The sequence below is a fragment of the Schistocerca cancellata genome, chromosome 6, assembly GCF_023864275.1.
Source record: "Schistocerca cancellata isolate TAMUIC-IGC-003103 chromosome 6, iqSchCanc2.1, whole genome shotgun sequence".
NCBI lineage: Eukaryota > Metazoa > Arthropoda > Insecta > Orthoptera > Acrididae > Schistocerca > Schistocerca cancellata.
Window position 1 is genome coordinate 562,238,564 of NC_064631.1, and position 23,641 is coordinate 562,262,204.

The following is a 23,641-nucleotide window of genomic DNA, read 5'->3' on the forward strand; positions in this document are numbered from 1 at the left end:
GGCACAAATTTCTTGTCTCCCTAGTTCTGTTAAGTACTCCCTCATTAGTTATGTGATCGACCAATCTAATCTTCAGCATTCTTCTGTAGCACCACATTTCGAATTCTTCTATTCTATTTTTATCTAAACTGTTTATCGTCCATATTTCACTTTCATACATGATTACACTCAAAATACCTTCAGAAAAGACTACATAACAATTAAATCTATATTCTATGTTAACAAATTTCTATTTTTGGGAAATGCTTTTCTTGCCATTGCCAGTCTACATTTTATTTTATCTCTACTCTGGCCATCATCAGTTATTTTGCTGTCCAAACAGCGCAACTCATCTACTACTTTAAGTATCTCGTTTCCTCATCTGATTCCCTTAGCATCATCTGATTTAATTTGACTACATTCCATTACCTTTGCTTTGCTTTTGTCGATGTTCAAATTATACTCTCTTTTCAAAACACTGTCCATTCCGTTCAGAAGCTCTTCCAAGTACTTTGCTGTCCCTGCAGACTTACAATATCGTCGGCAAACATTAAAGTTTTTATTTCTTCTCCCTGAACTTTAATTCCTACTCCAAATTTTTCTATGGTTTCCTTTACCATCTGTTCACTGAGAAGATTGAATAAAATCTGGGATAGGCTACAACCTTGTCTCACTCCTTTCTTAATCACTAGTCCCCTTTCATGACCCTCCACTCATATAACTGCCGTCTGGTTTCTGAACAAGTATTATATAGCCTTTCACTCCCTGCATTTTACCCCTGCTGTCTTCAGGGATTCAAAGAGAGTATTCCAGTCAAAATCGTCAAAAGCTTTCTCTTAAGTCTACAAATGCTATACATGTAGGTTTGCCTTTCCTTATCCTATCTTCTAAGACAATTCGTAGGATCAGTTTTGCCTGGCGTGTTCATACATTTCTCCAGAATCCAAATTGTTCTTCTCTGTGGTCTGCTTCTAACATTTTTAGGACCTTGCTGTAAAGAATTCGTGTTAGTACCTTGCAATCATGATTTATTAAACTGATAATTCAATAATTTTCACACCTGTCAGAACTGTTTTCTTCGGAATTGCAATTATTACATTCTTCTTAAGTCTGAGGATATCTAACCGCCTCAGACAGCTACACCCAGATGGAAGAGTTTTGTCATGGCTGGCTCTATCAAGCCTATGTCGTCAACTCCCAGGGCCTGGTTTCCACTTAGACCTTTCAGAGCTTTGTAATATTCTCCTCACAGCATCATATCTCCCATCTCATCTTCATCACTCATCTTTCTATAGTATTGTTTTCTAGTTCATCTCCCTTGTATAAACCCTCTATACACTCCTTCCACCTTTCAGCTTTTCCTTCTTTTCTTAGGACAGCTTTACGATTTAAGCTCTTGATATTTGTACACCCGCTTTTCTTTTCCCCAAATGCTTCTTAACTTTTCTTCAGGTGGTATTTACCTTTCCCCTAGTGAAATATGCTTCTAAGTCCATTTTTCCTCTAGCCATTCCTGCTTACAAATGTTTGCGCTTCCTGTCAATCTCATTTTTTTAGACGTTTATTTTCCCTTTAGCCTGCTTCATTTGCTGCATTTTTAAATTTTCTCCTTTCATCATTTAAATTCAATATCTCTTGTGTTATCTCAGGATTCCTACTAGGCCGTGTCTTTTTACCTAATTGATCCTTTGCTGCCTTCACTATTTCATCTCTTAAAGCTCCCGATTCGTCTTCTACTATATTCCTCTTCCGTGTTATAATCAACAGTTGCCTGGTGTTCGCTCTGGTAGCTCACAACCACCTCCCGTTCTTTCAACTTATCCAGGTCCCATCTCCGTAATTTCCTAACTGTTTCCAATTTGAGTGATCAAGACTGAACTTTAGTCAAAATATAACAATTAATTGATCACTGCTTTCCAAAAATGTTTACCAAAATTGTTTCCAATTTCTTCAGTTCTAATCTACAGTTCATAACCAATAAATTGGGACAGAGTTCACATCTGCTCGAGTAAATGTCTTAAAATTACAATTTGGTTCCGAAATCTCTGTCTTACCATTATGTAATCAATTTGAAACCATCCGGTGTCTCCAAGTCTCTTCCACGTATACAACCTTCCTTTATAATTCTTAAACCAGGTGTCAATAATGATTACATTATGCTCTGTGAGAAACTCTTTCATTCCCTTCCCCCAGTCCATATTCACCTACTATTTTTCCTTCTATTCCTTTTTCTACTATCGAATTCCTATCCCCTCCCCCCCAAACACAATTAAAATTTCGTCTCCTTAAGTATCTGAATAATTTATTTTGCCTCATCATAAATTTCTTCAATCTCTTCATGATCTGCGGATCTAGTTGGCAGGTAAATCTGCGGAGCTAGTTGGCAGGTAAACTTGTACTACTGTGGTAGGCGTGGCTTCGTGTTTATCTTGGGTACGATAATCCACTCAGAACGTTGTTCATAGCAGCTTAACCACATTCCATTTCTCGTATTCATTATTAAACCTACTCCTCCAACACCTCTATTTGACTTTGTATTTGCCGACCGGTGTGGCCGAGCGATTCTAGGCGCTTCAGTCTGGAACCGCGCTGCTGCTACGGTCGCAGGTTCGAATCCTGACTCGGGCATGGATTTGTGTGATGTCCTTAGGTTAGTTAGGTTTAAGTAGTTCTAAATCCTAGGGGACTGATGACCTCAGATGTTAAGTCCCATAGTGCTCAGAGCCATTTGAACCATTTGATTTTGACTTTGTATTTATAACACTGTATTCCCGTGGCCAGGTATTGTTCCTCCTGCCAGCCAACTTCACTAATTCACTTTACATCTAACTTCAACCCATCCATTTCCGTTTTTAAATTTTCTAACCTACCTGTCTGACTAAGAAATCCAATGTTCCACGCTCCTGTCTGTAGAATGCCAGTTTTGTTTCTCCTGATGACGACATCCTCCTGAGAAATCCCCGCCCGGAGATTCGAATGGGGGACTATTTTACCTCTGGAATATTTTGCCCAAAAGGACGCCATCATCATTTAACCAAATAGTAGAGCTGCATTTCTTTGGGAGAAATTATGGCTGGTTTGCCCTTGCTTTCAGCCGTTCGCAATACCAGCACAGCAAGGCCGTTTTGGTAGGTTTTACAAGGCCAGATAAGTCAATCATCCAGACTGTTGCTCTTGCAGCTACTGGAAAGGATGCTGCCGCTTTCCTCGAACCACACGTTTGTCTCAACTCTCAGCAGATACCCCTCCGTCGACGGCAAGGTCCATGGTTCATGGAGGAGAGGGAAGGGAATATTATACAGATAATTATTACTTTAGGTGCGTCTAATCACAACTGAATGAACAAATATTTTCTTGTTTATGGCGTTTCGCATTTATTATTTGCAAGGTATCTTTCGTGACCTGGAATCTACACGTATATGTAAAAACAGTACACAACGATATTAAAGCAAACACACACACACACACACACACACACACACACACACACACACACACACACACACACACACACACACACACACAGAGAGAGAGAGAGAGAGAGAGAGAGAGAGAGAGAGAGAGAGAGAGAGAGATAGCAACATCATCCATATATAACATCGAGTAAACGAATGTTTATTTCCTAGTGCTATGAACACGAAATTTGGCATATCATAAGAAGAACAGCTGTAAAACAAGAAAAAATAGACAAAAATTTACGAAATTTTTATGTAGAAGTTTATGCTGTTACTACATCATAGATAAGCAGAGGGTACCAAAACTGCTTATAACCTCACTATAAAATGTTCATAATGTAAAGTAGGATAGTTTGAACACAAATGTGAATTTATTCCAGGCGAATGAAGATATCTTGCAAATAATTAATAAAAGTGAAACGTGTATGCCACGAAAAACTTGTTTTCTTCTATTATGATTAGACAGATCTGACGTCATAATTATCAATAAAGTAGTGCATAAAGCAGCAGAAAACAGAGCAGTGTTATATCACCTATTATGATACGAATACTGAGGCAATATTAGGCATTTAACGACATACGTTTTAAAACTATCAATGACTACAGCGATGTAGGTGGCATGGGAACAGTGGGTGAATGGGGGGGGGGAGGGAGGGAGGGAGGGGGAGAGAGAGAGAGAGAGAGAGAGAGAGAGAGAGAGAGAGAGAGAGAGAGGCAGCACAATGACAACTTCTTGCGACAGAAAGTGAGAGCAAGGGCAAAGCCATCGTGCTCAAACTTCGAGAGGAAGACAGAGGTAATGTTAGTCAGGCCTGGTGCAAAGTATTCTGTCGTTTCTGTGAAGGAGTGTACCTACGACACCAGTTGGGTTAGCAGCCTGGCAGGAGCCAGTGCGTTAGAGTCTCTGAAGCCAACGGCCGATGGAAGGCCAACGGCTTTCGTGGAGGAGCAAGAACTCACTTATAAACGGACACTTACGTAGGAGAGATGATACAGCCGTCTTCACGAAGGACGAGCCTCTGCTTCTGACGGCCTGTCGGTTGGCTACTCAGGACACTGTTGACGCAACAGCGCCCATAGAAGGATGCAGGTAGATTCCACGAGTAACAAAATGCTGGCGCAGTTATGTCTTTGACTCCCACACAACGGGTTTTAGTAAGTTGTTCTGATCCTAGCTTGTATATTGAAGGTCACTAAGAGAGCTGTTTCCACTGCAATTTCTGTACATATAAATTATTTGCATGGCCAGACCAAATAACAGTGTGTGTGCCTGACCACAGCCACCTTTCAGTTCTCGTATCTATAGAGTGTCACAACATTACTGTCCAACCCTGTAAGTAGGAACCAGTCAATACCCTTGAATCCAGAGCATATCTATTTTGCTTAATGCATGCACATACTTTCTTAGAGGAATCAATAACATTAATCTTGTGGCAGTATTTTATTGTTATTTGATGTAGCCACACAGGTGCAGTCAGTAATGAGTTATGGACAAACTCAGGCAGAGAACGGTAGGTGGTGGGGGAGGGTGGGGTGGAAGGTTTAAATGGTGTAGCGCCACACTCTCTTCAATAGATCCTCTAGAACTGATAATTCATAGCTAGCATAATTTGTTATATCGTTTATCAAATTTACTGGACATGATGCCAAACAGTTAGGTTGATAAAGGTAGGTGGCTGAAAAAGTTAGTTAGTAATTCCATGACATGTAGTTATCTACAAATCTCATATCATGTTCAAAATAAGAAAATTGTAAATATTCTTTATTTAATGCTTCATTCAGTGTATGTTTGTAAAAATATTGAAATATGCTGCAATGACACTTTTTGACACATAAATAGCTACTATATTTCATTTATGAATGTTATTTTATTTTTTTAAATACTCCAGAGCATTCACCTACTTGGCACGAGGTGATTTAATAGTACATCATAATTTGGAATCTACAAGGGTTGTTCAACTGACAACTTCATTTACACATTCACGACTAATTTTTTATAAGCATTAAATTAGTAAACAGCACTTGCAATTATTTCTCACAATCTAACCAAGGTATACAACTATGTGCACCATAGTGACAGATTTTAGGAAAAGACAAATAACTCATGCTGTACATTATAAAAAGGATGGGGAAATTTGTGTCATGTAATTCACCAAATAGTCAGGATTGTTTTACTGGCTCTGAAGAAATCCAAATGGACTTTCACAAGGTTCAGTATTAATTCCACGTTCATAGAGGTAACCTTCCATTTAATTACTTACTATACAAAAAGAAATAATTTTTGTCAAATTACACTAGTTTCACAAGCAATCGCATTTCACCTACGAGAACAGAAGAAATTGGAAAGACTGTATGCAAGAAAATTATTCACTGGTTATCTGAATATTTGTCTCTTTGTTAATTAAAACAATGGAATTAATTATGAATATCATAAGGTAGAAAAACAATGATGAATTTGATAAAATGCAAGAAATCCTAAGTGCTGTACCTATACATATCAATACATTTCAGATCATATCAGACAACTGAGATCATGTTGCTGCAAATCAGAGACAGAGAGAGAGAGAGAGAGAGAGAGAGAGAGAGAGAGAGAGAGAGAGAGAGAGAGATCAGTTTGTTAATGTAATTTGCATTCTTTTATTCATTAATGCTATTTAAATTTTACTCTTCCATATTTAAAAAATAAATTTTTCAGTGCTCACATAGAATCATACATTAGACAAAAATTTGTTTAAATAAATATTTTAATTACACATCAGTACTTGTCAACACAACCGACTTTAATTAAGGGGAACGTGAGTAACATTTCCTCTACAACTTTATGAATGATATAAAAAAATCAGACGGATAGCAAAACTAAATTTGAAAACAAGTACAAAATGTTTCTTCTTTACTCCTCTTCCTATTTAATTTTTATTTCACAGCTTGCATTTAGTGTAAAGTAAGTACATACTCAATTCTTTTTAATTAAATTTTTCAGTGTTACACAAACTCTTCTGTAAATGTTTAGTAGCCAGTCATATTTAGATACAAATTATGTTAAATACTCTATAAACTGATTAGCTGTTCATTATTGTAATACGTTGTAAAGATGAGCCACGGAACACACAACAAATAAAATTTACTTATGCTATTGAAACAGATGACTATGTTTTCTCAGAGGTAATCAGCCACCAATCACTGAATCGTTTTCAGACTGGGTGCATCCTCTGTCAGGTTGTTGCGTGTCTGTATTCCCTCGAGTCTAGTTACTCATTAAAGCTGCACACCTTCTCATGTGGAGCTGACAGCATCTAAGAGACAGGTCATGGAACAGCATTTCACGTCCTCATCATTTTAATTCACAGTATGATCTATGTCTTGCTCGTTTTCTTTCGTCTATGAATTTTATCCAGTAATGTTGCGACGTCTTATAGCAGCCCAAATAATATTTATCTTAAATATCAGGGTGCATATGTTACGGATAATTATCTATAGCTTCAGACATTCTTTGCTATTTCAGAGCACTAACGCTTGTTGTGTTTTTCACTGGGCAGTACACTGCCTATTCTGCAGCTCAGCATGACGTGTACGAGTGGAAGATGTCAGCGTAGTTCACAAGCAAGAAAGTGGCCACAGAGGCTGTGGCAGCGCCGAGCTGCAACATGGCGCCGCACCAGAACAGACTGCGGCCTCCTTCCGTCCGGAAGATGGACGCTATCGCGAGCTTGACGTACGTAATTGCCCCCGTGAAGATTATCCATGATATGACCTGTAATCAAGCAAACATAGGTACCTGTAGTGTCAGGAAACAGTATTGAAGTGAGATAAGTTTCTTCTTTCTTCACCAGGCATACCCCGTGCAGGATACGTACGGTGGACGATGCGCAGTGACTAGCTTTCGTCCAAAGCACTGGTGGAGTTCATTCGTTTGTTCTAAATGGAAGACCCAACAGCGTCTGAAATCTTTCGGCCGGTCAGCGATGACAGAACCGAGCCACACATCCATCAATCTTTCTCAAACGATCTTACAAAAACTATTAGATAAAAAAATCATTTTGGCTTTACTAATACCTTTGTATGTCAGACTCATGATAGCGTGCCCATCGTTTCGTTAACGGTCATAGTTATTGCGATATTTACGTGGAAGTAAGACACTGCGCGAAATTCGAAAAAGTTTGTAATGAAAAACAGAGGTCACTAAGATTTTGCGTTTGGTGCATGTTACATAATATGTTACAGAGTATGAAATTTAGCTGACATGTTCAATTTTTCTTTAGACTTGGATGGAGGTCTATCTGTCACCAATTTCGAGAAAATTGATCTGACGTAGCACACTCATTTGCGATCGCGCCAGCGATAAAGCCAGAGTGAAAAATCCACTACATTCCTCATATGTCAAACGATTTGAGATACCGAAATCAGATTTTGGCGGCAAAACTTCATTATCTGCCCTGTTATTCCACTAACTACAGACTTTTTTGATGAAAGAATGCAATTTTTAAGGGCCATCGATAGCTGGTGAAACGAGAAATACTGTGGGTTTTGGAACATAAGTTTTTTTTTACCGAGAATGTGCTTTTTCATAAGCTACTGACCTTAATTTTCTTCAGTTTCTCGTTTAATAAACTTAGTAAAACTATTTCATTTTTTTTTTCACTTGCGTCTGCACAACATGTTAGTGAGGTGAGACTGTGTAAATTCCGCTGTGTTTTACAAATGAAACAAATTTTGACATGGCAGCCAGAGAAATGTGTAGTTTTTACTCAAAATTCGCCACTCAAAATGCTTCTCAGAAAGCTACATATGGCTGAAAAGCCAGGCTAAAATAATCGGTGCATTTTCGCGAAATTCATTTTAGATACTAACCAAAGCAGAGGTGAGAGTCTTTTTGAATGGCCACCATGCAAATGTGGGCGTGGAGGGCCCCCATTTAATATTTACAGAAAATGTGAGCGTAGGTTTCAGTTTAGAACGACACTTTCCCTGCATCGCTCAGCATATCCCTGACAGCGCCTGCCTGTAACCCCCACCACCACTACCACCCTCTCCAGACGTGCACGCCGTCTGTGCAGGTAGCGGCGCCGGTATTATATGGGCGCTATATGTGATGGCTTGGAAGAATTTTTGTCAATAAAATCCACGGCGAGTGTTCAACACAAACGAAAGTAACAGCAGTTTCCTAATATATCGCGACTGCAGATGCAGGTGTTTTGAGACATTTTCCGGAAAAGTCGGCGATATTATTTATGTAGATAGTTTCGCGTTAGGTTGCTGAACGAATCACTAAAACGAGTACGGTACAACTGGTGTTCAGCTGAATTCGTACCATTTGGTAGTGATAACAGACTCATCTGTAACTTAGCAAGATGTCTAGGTAAGACTGTAAGGTGACAATTTCATCGAGAGACAGCAAATCCAACGTATGCGGATTCCAAATAATGCTTCTTGTTACAGACTGACCTGTAGCGTAGCCCAATGCGCCATGTTTAAGCGGTCGATTTCGGGAACTCTTTATAGATATATTATTATTCTAGAGTGCACAAAGTTTCAATAGTTTTGTCGAATTTTATGAAGAAAACAATACTAGGGAAAATTTTATTACTCTTCTAAAAAATATTTCCCAGTTTGCGAAAAAATAAATATCGCATTTCTGAATAACTTCCCAAGGGTTCTATAGAAAACTCATTCCCAATTTTAGACAACATATCTAGTTTTGTACATCTTGAGGTACTACACCAATGATAACTGTAACACATGGTGAGAAAATAATGGACACGGTGGAAACTTTAAAATTTTTTGCTGTCCATACTGATGAGAATTTAAAGAGCAAGAAACTACTTTTGGAACTCCTAATGAGGTTTTTTGTGCAGATAATAGTTTAAGACATAATTGTAATACTGTAGGACCCATTTTTATCACATAAACACTACATAGAGCGACGACTGCAGAAGGGCACCGAATGAACGAACATAACGATACTTTTCAAACGAACATGAGTAGTATTGTTGTGTCCGCTCCTTGCATCCTTTCTGTCTTACGTGTTCTTCGTGGTCTGATTGTTACCTACTTCTTTAAGAATAAGCTTTAACCCATCCGCTGTTGTGGACTTGTATACACGTTATGGCAAGCCGTTACCCAGGTGTTGTGGACGGGTACATGCGTGCCGCTTGGATTTTCCAATAGCGCTATGGACGATATGGAATGCGTCCTGAGTAATCTACTTCTCACTGCTGCGTACGAAGTACTTCCATACGTCGGTAAAGAAAAAAGTTTCGAGTATTTATATACCATAAGCAGTAAACTTCGTTTCGATATCACGAATCATTTATGAGCTATGACGATTGGTACGACCACATGATCCGCGATGTGCAAGAACATGAATGGGCACGTCGCGCGTGACCGTCCCTTCGGATAACACGAGAACGAAATGAGATATCTTTCTGGTCTAAATTTTAACTAAGATTTCGATATCTTATGAACATTTCATTTACTGCACTGTGACAGCTAAAATCAACCATACGCGAAGTTTACGCAATGCGTTTTTATCCCTACAAAATCTTTAGAATTTCGTGCTATGTTCTACTTACTCTTCACGCTCTCATTCGAGGTGATCAACGGATCACAATCAAACGTCTCGTTCCACAGCTGGCCTCTCTCTTGGTAGTGTTAACACGTTCGTCCACCAGCTGGAGTACCCGAAGGTGTGTGCCTGCTGGATTCCTCTCCGCTTAGTAGAAGACCGTAAAGAGCAACGGAAGACCATCTGCGCGGAATTAGTTGCGCGTTACGAGGCTGGTCGTGACAATTTTTTGTCGAAAGTCGTCACAGACGATGAAACGTGGGCTCATCGGTTCGAAGCGGAAAATGATGGCAATCCATGGGCACGACACCACCACTTCCCCGAAGAAAAATTTCAAAGCCGCACCCTCTCAGTAAAACCGTGGCGACGGTCTTCTGGGACTCTGAAGAGATTATTCTGTTTGATGTCCTCCCTCATAGTGCAACGATCAATTCAGAGTGTGTTGCACTACCCTCGGGAAACTGAAGAAGCGACATCAGCTTGTTCGCCTCCACAAACGAACTCTTCCTTCTCCATGACAACGCAAGGCCTCACACATGTCTACTCACCCGTGAGTATCTCAGAAAGCTTCATTGGACTGTTATTCCTCACCCACGCTACAGCCTGGAATCGCACCTTCCGACTTCCATTTGTTTGGCCCAATGAAGGATGCATTCCACGGGAAGCTGTACGTTTTTTTTTCTTTTAGGGCGCAAAAAAAAAAAACTAGGGTCATACGCGCCCAAGTCAAAACTACAGAAGACAAACACAGAGACGAGGGAAACGACTATATGTCAATCCCAGTGGACAGAATAGGAGACAGCTAAAAAAAAAAGGCACGTGGAAAAAGGTCTAAAAAACACCATGCAAAAATGGAGGTGCAAAACTAAAAATTAAATGGCCTTCGCCATATTGCTTCGGCGGATAAAAAGTAAAACTCTGTCGACAGCCCGCGCGTCATTCGCTAAAACGGCTGATAAATCAGATGGCAAACCCAAGCTGGAACTTAAATTGGTAAGAAAGGGGCATTCTAGCAGGATGTGGAGGACAGTTAAAATTTGGGCACAATGTGGACGAAGTGGTGGGGCAGCGCCACTGAGCAGATGACTATGGCCAAAAAGGCAGTGCCCGATAAGCAGCTAAGTTAAAATAATCTCCTCCCGGCGGGAGGGCCGAAAGGAGGTCGTCCAAGGCGCCAGGAGAGGCTTAAGCTGAATCTCATTCCCGTGAAGGGAGGGCCATTGGCGATGCCAAAGGGACACCTCCTCCTGACAGACGGCAGTGCAGAGATCATCGGAGGGAAGGGAGGTACTCTCGGACTGAGGTACGAGGATTGCAGCATTGGTAGCAGCGTCAGCAGCCTTGTTTCTTGGCACACCCACAGAAACATGACATCGGCTCCACCAAGAGTGAGCAAGTGACAGTTTTCCTGGACACACTACACTAAGGGATGAGCATTGTCCAGCGCACAGACTTTGGAGGGCGCTGAGGGAGTCTTCTGAGCAGAGGACACAATTGTGTCGCCGGATGTACTCCGTGGCCTGATACAAGGCGAAAAGCTTGGCTGTAAGTACTGAGGAGTGTGCCGGAAGCCGATATCGAAAGACATGGGTGTCAATGACGAAGGCAACAAACCCGACCCCACGGTCAGTCCGAGAGCCATCAGTGTATACTAAGGTACTGTGGTTAAGTTTCATGCGAAGGTCGTGAAACTGAAGGCGATAGACTGAGGCTGGAGTAGTGTTCTTAGGAAGCGAAATAAAGCAAAGGTTAACATGGGCTGCTTCACTAAGCCAAGGTGGTGAAAGGTTCACACCCACTGGGAAAGTTGCAGGTAGCGTGAAGTTAAGCCGCCGTAGCAAGTGGCGAAAGCGGACTCCAGGAGGTAACAGAGATGAGGGTCGAGCCCCATACTGACGATGAAGGAATCATGAAAGGAGGCGGCATAGGAGGGGTGCCACGCATGGCAGACAAACGGCATGTGTACTGCTCAGGAGAAAGTCACGGTGATAGGACAGTGGTAGTTCAGCAGCTTCAGCTAACAGACTCTTAACCGGGCTCGTGTAAAAGGCGCCTGTGGCCAAACGGATGCCATGACGATGAGTAGTGGTGAGAAGGCATAAAAGGGATGGACATGCAGATGCATAAACAAAGCACCCATAGTCGAGTTTCGAAAGGACAAGGGACTGGTACAAACGAAGGAGAGTGATTCGATCGGCACCCCTAGAAGTACAATTGAGGACACAGGACATTGAGGGACTGCATACAGCGGGCTGCCTGGTAAGAGACATGAGAGGACCAATAGAGTTTCCTATCGAGTGGAGTCCCAGAAATTTCGTAGTGTCAACGAACGAAAGGGCAACAGGTCCAAGATGTATAGATTGTGGGAGAAACCATATGTGCCTCCATAAATTCATACAGACGCTTTTGCCAGTGGAAAAGCAAAAGCCATTGGCGATGCTCCAGGAGTGAAGACGGACATCAAGACAGCGCTGAATTCGCCACTCAGTGAGACAGGTGCTGTGGAGAACTGCAATAGATGGCAAAATCATCGACAAAAAGGGAGCTGGAGATGCCCAGTGGGAGACAGGCCGTTATAGGGTTAATGGCGACAGCCAAGAGGATGCCGCTCAGGACGGAACCCTGAATAAATGTGTCCGACAAGACAGAACCCACCGACCCTGGAAACTCGGTGTTGTTAAAATGCTCAAAGAAAACATGGCAGGCGCCCACGGAAGCCACACGTGTAAAGAGTATAAAGGATACCAGTTCTCCATCAGGTGTTGTAGGCCTTCTCTAAATCGAAAACACGGCCACAGGTCTGGGATTTCTGCAGAAAACCATTCATGACATGGGTGGACAAAGTAACGAGATGGTCAACTGCAGAACGCCGAGCTCGGAATCCACACTGTGCATTCTAGAGTAAATGGCAAGACTCGAGCCACCACACCAGCTGGGCATGAATCATACGTTCCATCACCTTGCAAACGCAGCTGGTAAGAGAGATGGGGTGGTAGCTAGAAGGAAGGTTTTTGTCCTTACCGGGCTTAGGCATGGGTATGACGGTGGCTTGACGCCAGCGACAAGGGATGTGCCCTCAGCCCAGATGCAGTTATATGTGTTAAGCAGAAAGTGCTTGCCTGCAAGAGAGAGGTGCTGCAACATCTGAATGTGGATAGTGTCTGTTCCTGGGGCGGAGGACCGGGATGAACTGAGAGAATGATCTAGCTCCCTCATAGTGAAAGCATTGTAGCACTCACGGTTCGTAGAAGAGAAGGGTATCGTCCAAGCCTCCTCCACTCGTTTCCGGTGGATGGAGGCAGGGCGATAGTGGGAAGAGCTCCAAACTTCCGCAAAAGGCAGCCCAAGGTGTTGGAGATAGCAACAGGATCCACGATGACATCAGCACCTACAGTCAGGCTGGAAAGGGGGAGAATGGATCTTGATTGCAGAGAGCCGTCAGAGGTTGGCCCACATGACAGAGGAAGGTGTGGACCTGTTAGAAGAACTAGTGAAGGAAATCCAACTAGCTCTTTTGCTATCCCGGAGAACTCGACGACACTTTGCACGCATCAGTTTATAATTAATACGGTTTTTCAGCGTAGGGTGGCTGTTAAAAACACGGAGAGCACGTCTCCATGTGCGAATTGCGTCGCGGCATGCCTCAGTCCACCAAGGGACTGGGAGACGACGTTGTAAAGAGGAAGTGCGAGGAATAGAACGTTCTGCAGCAGTAAGGCTAACGTTGGTGAGATAGTCCACCTGGTCATCACAACTGAGGAAGTGTTATCCTGCGAAGGTCGCCATTGAGGAGTAAAGCTGCCAGTCTGCCTTGGTAAGCTGCCATTTGGGGATGCATGTGGATGATGGAGAGTTTATTGATGCAGCGAGATGTTGGCTCCGACATCGACCAGTATAGTGGTACCATGTGGGCATACATACCCTCCCAGTAAAGAGAGTAAGACCATCGCACTGAATGGAGATTGTGCTGAAACATAGGGTTTTCTAGCCAAAAGAGTGGGGGATAATATGGTGTATTGGAGTCCTGAATAAAACCAACCTCCTTTTAAAAGTGTGTTGGATTACTTATTGAATGCCCCTCTTATGTAGATAGCGACACCGGTGTTTTTTTTTTTTTGTTTTTTTTTTTTCACACGACAATAGTAAATCGCTGAGCCACACAGAGGGAAAGTTATATCAACATTGACACAGTGTGTCGATAGTTTATACTTACCACGAGGAACTGTCCAATCGTGTAGCCAACCAGAGGTGGTGTTGGACTCATGAGAGCTAAGACAATGATGTAGACAGCGAAAATTCCGCTCACCACTGAGATCCCGGATATAGCTGTCACTGACGTCCTTGGATGGAAGAACTGTATGAAACATGCTAGTGGTTTTGCCATGGCAGACAAAGTCACCACCAAGTGATAGGTGACATTACCGTATGGCAGGCAGGAGTAAGACTGGATGCTGGGAAGCACACCGTATCCAAACGCTGCCGCTGTGGAGACTAGCACCATCAGATAGATGTAGGTACAGCGAGAAAGTGGCAGCGTGCCTTCCACATCCGACTGCTCGATAGATTCTTCTGGAGCATTGTCCTCCGTGGTGTTGACTACCCCCCCTTTTTTCTTATACTGCACCATTTGTGACTTGACTCTCTCAGCTTTGCAGCTTTCCAGATTGTTCAAAAGTGCGAAAGAGACAGTGCTGATGATAAGTATTACGAACATAATCACGATGAAAACAGTGGTTGAGAAGTTTGGTGACGGTGTGTCCGACACAAGAATTGTGTAGAAGTCGTCAGGATTATTAGCATTTACGACAGTTTGATTCACACAGCTTGGGTTCCCCCCTACACCTTGTATAAGGGCGAGTACGCTTGGCAAAAAACCGCTGAGGCCCTCTCCGACAAAGTAGGATATAAGATACGTTTCTTTATAGTTCCTCATGAAGGGCATGAAGAGCACAAGGCTGGTGCAGCCAACTAGAGCACAGAAAAACGTCAGTACGAACAAAGACGTGCTATGTTCTTCAGCGCCAAAGTACGTCGTCTCTCTGTATAGCAGTGCCATCAGCAAGAGCGCAATAGCACCCATTATTAATACGCCGTAAATGATGAAGCTGTCTCTCAGCTTCCCTGGGAGAAATTTCTGCGACAGTCCGTACAGGATGGGCCCAATATTTGCAATTTGTACGATGATAGTAATGTACGAGGGCAGGTTCCATCCTTCTGGCTGCGTCTGGACTAGCAGTGGCAACTGGACGTACATTCCATTTACCGGCAGCCACGTACCAATTCCAAACAACGTCGCGAGGATGTGCACCAGTATTTGCCTGTTCGACAGTCGTTTCAAGAGGAATGCCATGCCGATTTCACGTTAAATAATTCGTGGTAGATCAGGCGAGAGTAGGTGTCTTGTCTCCTTTATCTTCTTGTTTACAGGCAACCTGTGAAAGAGAAGAGTTTCATAAGCTACACTGGCAAAAGAGCTGCTGACTGTTTAAATTATTCGGCATATGAGGTTCAACGTCCAAAGTTGCAGCATGGTTACAGGTACTGTCTGCAGGCACCAATCACAGCGCTCTGCCAGTGGATCCACTCCGAACATTATCCTGTAAATAATTCTGGTGGTTCCACCTTCGGGCACTACCTCAGATTCACAAAGATGGGTCCACCTTAGGACGACTTCCAAACCCTATCTCAAATCCACTCCAGACAGCAATCCATGTGTGTTTTTTAGCATATTGCTACAGTGGATAGTTTGGCCACATTGTGTATCATAAACTTATACACACTGATTTGTACCTGCAAGTCAGCAGCTGTCACCATCCAGCGCAGAAGAACAGAGTTCCGAAGAAATTGGTCCAAAGGACACCTTGTCTGACCCAGACAGTTAAACAACAGAAACAGATCATCCAGGATCAGTGTTCTGCAGCAATGGTACAGGATCAGTGTTCTGCAGCAATGGTACACGGTCTAACATATTCATAAGACCTTTAAACCCTCACTCCACCACATGATCTAGGAGAAGAGCAAGATGAAGCAAAGAGTGTGGTGCACCTGCCCTGTGCGGCATCTATTCCTAGCAAAATCAGCAGTATTCTCAGGAAACACCATGTCAAGTGTGTGCTCGGAATGTGAAACATGAACTAGGACTACGAAACACAGGAATTTATAATATTTTTTGCGAGTGTGGCACGTAGTACACGACAACTAGGACAGTGGATATCAGATGCAAAGAACATCACAAGTACACCTGACAGATAGGCGACTAAATCCACCATTTACGAGCCCTGTCTGGAACTGAATCATTCAACGAACAATGGTGTAACGAGGATTCTGGCACTGACTACCAAACTCTGGGACAGTATTACAAGAGTGTCTATACAAATAAAGGTGACGTAAAACCTCATTAATCGTGACGCTGGGTGCCAACTGGGTAGAGCCTGAGACCGTGCACTGGAGTTGCTGAAAAGGCAACGGAGGCGGCATCAGAACTCCACATAAAGAAGAACTGAGCATATGAACATGTGAAACGAACCCCAAGCAGAGCACTAGGCGCACCGGACAGAAGATGGAACGTCGGACGGGGATTCTAGTGGCAGCAGACCGCAGAGAGAACTCCTGAAAACACAACGAACCGAAAACGAACGCCAGGCCGCAATCAGGCGCTTCGGACCAAAGAGGGAACACCGAATGACGCTGCAAGTGGGAGCGAGCCGCTGATGGAACGTCTGGAACGTACCTTGGATGGGGAAGATCCTAGGTCTGAATACTGGACCCATTCCATTCGACCATCGAGTATAAGCTGCACGTTTACAGGCGCCAGGGCAAAAATACAAATATCCAAAAACGCACAAAAACTAGTTGAGCCGGGTACCACAAGACCAGGAGTGTGGATACTATCTTGACATTTCACGAGAGAGCGACACAGTACACCTACTCTACAAGGACTAGACGGACCTGCATACTCTGCAGAGGAGAAGGCAGAACTAATGGCCAGAACAGTAGCAGCGTCTGTCACCGCGTGTGATTCCCTCAGACCCAGAATTCACACTTGCAACGGAGAAGGTGCCAGGCATGCTAGCACACATGAAATCACACGAGCTATGAAGCAGAACTCAGCTACGAAAGCTCCTGGTCATGATGGCATTCAAAACAGTGTCCTGAAGTTCACGGATAAAGCCGGGGAATACTTAACACATAATGCGAATGCCATCCTACGGCACCAACACTTCCCTGCCTTCTGGAAGGCGGCCAAGGTCCTGATGTTCAGGAAGCCAGGAAAAGACCACTCTCTCCACAAAATTACCGACCAATCAGTATGCTGATCTCGCTCAGTAAAATTGTTGCTAAGGTAATACTGAAACGACTCATTAGGCACTGCATTAACAACGACAGCCTGAGGCTGGAGCAATTCGTCTTCAGGAATTAACACTTGACAACACAACTACTCCGGATGGGTGAACACACAGACGGATACAACACAAGCAAAGCAACGGGGGCAGTGTTCCTAGACATCAAAAATGCCTTCGATCGTCTCTGACAACAGCCTCATAGACTCAACGGCGCTGGTTTTCCCGACGGACTCATATTTCATACACTCATAGCCCAAGAACAGGAGTTTCGACGTTGACATTCAGGGCAAACAATCAACACGACATGGTATTCAAGCCGGAGTACGCCAAGGCAGCATCCAGGGGCCCCTCTTACTTCTACGTTAATTACATCCCAACAACACAGAACACTACCGGCCGGGGTGGCCGAGCAGTTCTAGGCGCTACAGTCTGGAACCGCGCGACCGCTACGGTCGCAGGTTCGAATCCTGCCACGGGCATGGATGTGTGTGATATCCTTAAGTTACTTAGGTTTAAGTAGTTCTAAGTTCTAGGGGACTCATGACCTCGGTAGTTAAGTCCCATAGTGCTCAGAGCCATTTTGAACACAGAACACTGTGGTAGCCATAGACGCAAATGACAGTTTCATTCTAGCGCAAGATTGGAAACCTTCAACCATGAAGGAAAACAGATGCGAGGCAGTTCTGGTCACACGGAGACCGAAACAACTTCGCAAACACCAGCACTGTAGACAAACAACTACACACATGCCCCATACGTTTCCAGGAAAAAGTCAGATACCTCTGTGTCTGGGTGGATTGGAAACTTACTCAGGGGGTGACCACATACAACACGTTGCTAAAAAAAGTACACACGAGACTCAAACAACTATACCCTATGCTAAACAGTGAAAGAACAGTAAATAGGAGGATGTCGAGATCCATATATAGACCATTATTAAACACCTGATGACATACGCAACTCCAGTCTCGGGATACGCAGCTCCAACATGTCTGTACCACCTGCAGGTCATACAGAAAAAACTGCTACCTTTCATAAGCAATGTTCCACGATACACGTGTACTGCAGACTTACATAATGACTACCGCCTCGGTACTCTCCCGGGTATATTAAAGAAACTCATCGCACGAATGTACAGGTACTCTAGACACTAACAACCCCTTCATCCTGAATCCGGGAACTACTACAGAGCCATATGTGGAAGCATAACCGTTCAAAACACTTTTCCTTAGGGAAAATTAACCATCTAAAGAAGGCTTAAAGTGAGCGCATGAACATCACTACATTGTGAACCCCTGTATTACAGCAAACCTGACTGGCATTGCCAGCTGAACTTATAAAGTCAACCAGACGACTTAAACGGCCGAACCGAACACACTAGATACAAATAAACCCCACACAACACCACATAAGGAGTGGCCACCACTCATATGACGACACGGTATGGTATAGAAACGCTGACACTGCAGCTGGACGAGGAGATATCATCGAAGACCAGCTACAACGGTAATACCTCTCCACTAACGTATCCGAAGACCCAAGTACGAAGTGCCGCTACTGGCTTCTTTCCAATGACACTTGCCATGGTACTTTTTTCCCCTCTGCCCTTAACCCTAGGATGCATATACAGGCGCTCTGAGGCCCTTGTATGTCTTCATTTTTAAAAAAAATTCTGTAATTTTTTCCTTGATTTCTAACTGCTTTCCAGTACTCTTTCACTAACACAATGACATTCCTCCTATCAAGTCTGAACGAGATACCTTTTTAAGTTTTTTGTACAATTAAATACGTTTACCCATACACCATGAATGCATAAGCAGGACTTCAGAAGCCCTCACACATTTATAAATGTTCTTTAGCCTATATTGTCTTCAACATTTGTTTGGGAGCAGTTATTAATTCAACAATAACTGTAGTGGTATTTCCAACAACAGGAGTGCCAACAGCAGCAGTAGCTGTAGTAGTAATAGTGTAACTAAAAAATAATACACACTACTTTCACATATTCGTGATGTAGGTATATTATTGATCTTTTTGCTATCAAATGTTTTATTATTGCATAGTATTGTTATCCCGTGCTGCTCCTGTCAGCCTCATTGTTACTGTAGTTTGTTTGTTGCTGCAACGCCCATATTGTTACGAGTATGGCACGTTTAGTGGTGCACAAGCTGCTGTTCGAGAGACATGCATTTTGCTATGGCTTCGACACGCAAAGCAAGAGAGTCAGTACGTGCAAATGCAGCTAATTTTGAAAGTGTTGTGACTCTGTGGTTTGAAGATGATGATTCTTGCGAGGAAGGAAATATTTTTGAAGATGCAAGTAGTGAAGAATCAGCCAATGAACCTGCAGATGTGAATATTGAGGCAGATGACAGTTCTTCCGATACTATTACTTCATCAGAGACTGAAAATGAAGAACCACCACAAAAACGTATAGAAGACCACGCATACATTAGTCGGAATGGAACGATTTGGAAATTAGATCCTCCTGCAACTTTTCGTACCCCTGTCCATAATATCGTAAAGAGGGCACCTGGTCCAGCCCATGGTTTGAAAACCAGTAAACCTAAGGAGTCCTGGGACTATTTCATCTCCAAGGAAATACTAGAGGAAATCATCAACTGCAAAAATATTGAAGGCAGAAGAGTCGCTACTTTACTTGGTAAAACGTGGAAAAACGTTTCGCTTGCTGAAATGGAGTGTTTTCTTGGTCTTTTACTGCTTTCTGGTGTTGAGAAGAGTTGGGATGTCCCTATTGGAGAATTATTGTTGGATGAAAAGGCAAATCCTACTTACAAGGCCATCATGTCAGTAAATAGATTCTAGGATATAAGGAGAATGATTAGATTTGATGACAGGCACACCTGTGAATCTCGATCTGTAGATGACAAACTTGCAGCTGTTCGCTATGTATGGGAACTATTTCTCGACAAGTGTAGAAATAGAATGATTCCCAATGATTTGCTCACAGATGAACAGCTAGTCCCATTCCGTGGAAGATGCAGCTTCACACAGTATATGCCCTCTAAACCAGCCAATTATGGCATAAAAATATTTTGGTTATGTGATGCTACATCTGCATGTGTTTTAGACGGAATTGTTTACACGGGAAGGACGTCCCATGAACCTATTCAGAAAAATCTTGGATTGAATGTGGTGAAAGATCTTGCTAAAAGCATTGAAGGACCATTAAAAAAATTACTGTTAACTTCTTTACTAGTTTGCATCTGGCAGAAGAGATGCTTCAGAAACAAATTACAAAGGTGGGAACAATCAAAGATAATAAACCAGAAATTCCTAATGAGATGAAACCATCTGCATCAAGAGCGATTCATTCCTCTTTGTTTGCATTTATAGGTGACATTACAATGGTGAGTTATGTTCCCAAAAAGAAAAAGTCTGTAGTTCTCATTTGCACAATGTATCACGACAGAAACATTGATGAAACTCGTGCAAAAAAGAAACCAGATATAATAAAGTGCTATTTCAAGAAATTAAACACGGCAGCTTGGTACAAAACATTCAACCAGAAACTCCGAGGATACCAGTCCCCTTGCCCAAACCTTATGAGAAATAATAAGACTCTCGCCACCAACAATACTGAAAACTGTGAAATCCTGGCTGAATATTTTGAGACACTCCTGAACTGCCAAACACCCATCCAGACTCTCAGTTTTACGCAACCAGAAACATTACCAACACATTCAACACCTCCGACACAAGAGGAAATCACAAACATAATCACAAATCTCAAAAACAGGAAAGCATGTGGAGAAGACACAATTACAGCAGAAATGCTCAAGCTTGGGGGAGAAACATCAGTAGAAGCACTACACAAAGAACTTGAACAAGTATGGGAAACCAAGAAAATCCCAAGTCACTGGAAAACTGCCCTAATTCACCCTTTGTTAAAAAAAGGTGACAAAAGGGATGTTAACAACTATCGTGGAATATCGCTTCTCCCAGTCCCATACAAAATTCTATCAAAAGCCCTGCTCAATCGTGTATCACCAATTATAGAGGGAAAACTTGGAGAATATCAAGCTGGCTTCAGACCAGGAAGATCCTGCGCCGAACAAATTTTTAACCTCAAAACAACAATGAACTATTTATCTACAAGGAGCAAGAAATATTTCATAACATTCATTGATTTCAAAAAAGCTTATGACTCAATCGATAGGGACACACTCATCAAAACACTTCGAGAATATGAAATAGATGAAACAACAATCACCATAATCAAAGAAACATTAACAAATACGACATCAAAAGTAAAATTCCAAGGAGAAATTTCACGGCATTTCGAGGTCAAAACCGGCGTCAGACAAGGAGATGCGCTGTCCACGGTACTCTTCAACTGTGTTCTGGATAAAGTCATAGCAGAATGGAGAAAACTCACGCAAAAACATGGAGCTGAGAAAGTCCAAATTGGAGGGAGCTGCTACAAAGCCATTGAAACCAACTGTTTTGCCTTCGCTGACGATCTCGCCTGTTTAGCTTACACACAAAAAGACACAATAAAACAAATAGAATTACTTAAAGAAACTGCTGAAAAAGCAGGCTTGCAAATTTCATTTGAAAAGACAGAAATCATTACAAATATCAAAAATCCACCAAAGAAAATAACTACGAAATACGGGAAAATACAGGTATCTAAACATTTTAAATATCTTGGTGAACTAATTCAGCCTGTGGCAAAAGGTCATCCAGCCTGCAGGGCTAGAATACAAAAACTAGAGACAGCAACTCACTACTGCAGACAAATGTATTCAAATAAATGTGTATCCAAAAACATTAAACTCAGACACTACCAGACTGTCATTAGACCGCAGATACTATATGCATCAGAAACACTGGCAAATTTTACATACGCAGAACAGATAGAAAATCGTGAAAGAAGAATTGTGAGGACAATTCTTGGACACAGGAAAATAACAGATGATCAAGGCAAGCCTGTATACAGACTAAAAAGCAACAAAGAAGTGTATACGAAGTGCAGCAAAATTACAGACGAAATTAGAAAAAGAAGATGCTCCTTTTATGCTCACATCATGAGGATGAACCCGAATAGGCTTACAAAACAAATATTTTCGTACATCGCAAATCTAAAAAATAAAAATTATGGTTTATCAACACAGAAAGAGATCTAAAAGAAATGGACATAGATCAGGAAACAATATTTAACAGAAACCTTTTTAGAAAAAAACTGAATTCATTCACGGGTTTCGGTGTGAAAATTAAGAAGACTTTTGGAACTAAATGGTCTGAAGAGAGAAAAGCCGCCTTCAGCGCAAGAATGAAAGAAGTGTGGAGTGAGAGAAAGAAGACTTCCCAGAAGCGCAAGAAATAACTGTTTTCACGGTCTTTAACGGCCAAATTTGTATAATAATAATAATAATAATAATAATAATAATAATAATAATAATAAACCCCGTGGAGGCCCGGGAAAAGAATAGGCCTCCGGTATGTTCTGCCAGTCGTAAAAGGCGACGAAAAGAACAAACCACTAATAGGGCTAACCCCCCTTTTAGTGTGATTACTTGGTTCAGGACAGAACTAAAGAAGCCTCGGACAAGCGCCGTCATGGTCGGGGACGACGCTTGAACCCTATGCCCGCCCACAATGGTAACGACACTGCTAGCCAACTGCAAAATGATTTAAATCCGAATAGAGGTGTTTTGCAGGATATGCTTCCTGCAACCACCCTAGAAGGAAAACAAAGACAGAGGATGAGATGGTCAGATGAAGTTAATCGACACCTCATGTTCTGCTATTACCAAGCAACAAACCTAGGAACCAACACAACTGGATACAGATCACAAGTATACACAACATTTATTACCAGATACCCGGAATTAAAATTTTTAACAGAACAACGACTAGCTGATCAGATCCGTGTAATAATCAAAAATAACAGGATACCCCAGTCAGAAGTAGAAAACATCAAACAACAAGTAAAACAAATACTGGAACAAAATAATGTGCAATCAGAAGAAGAAGAAAACACAGTAATGGACTCAAACATCCCAGAGCAAACAAACAAAGATCAACACGCATCAATTAAACAATCAGAGGAAAACGAAATCTTAAGACAGCCACCAGAACAAGCACAAATAGAAAACGAAGAGAGACACGTGTTAGATATAGAAGAGAAATTTCAGCTGACATATATAGAATACAAAGACACAAATACAGACATCAGACCATTCTTGCATAGACCGCCAAATAACCCACAAGTCGAAACAACAATAAAAACTATCAACACAATCATACACAACAAAATAAATGAAAACACAACTATG

The 23,641-nt window shown here is 42.2% G+C and overlaps 1 protein-coding gene across 1 annotated transcript; it reads right to left on the reverse strand.

The window, feature by feature from the left end:
- Positions 1 to 6,899: 6,899 nt before the first annotated feature.
- On the reverse strand, positions 6,900 to 15,346 carry LOC126088429 (solute carrier family 52, riboflavin transporter, member 3-A-like). Its single transcript, XM_049906573.1, has 2 exons — positions 14,210 to 15,346; positions 6,900 to 7,185 (listed from the first exon to the last, which is right to left on the reverse strand). The coding sequence occupies exons 1-2, from the start codon at positions 15,344 to 15,346 to the stop codon at positions 6,991 to 6,993; spliced, it is 1,332 nt and encodes a 443-aa protein (XP_049762530.1). The 3' UTR covers positions 6,900 to 6,990.
- Between the last annotated feature and the right edge of the window lie 8,295 nt (positions 15,347 to 23,641).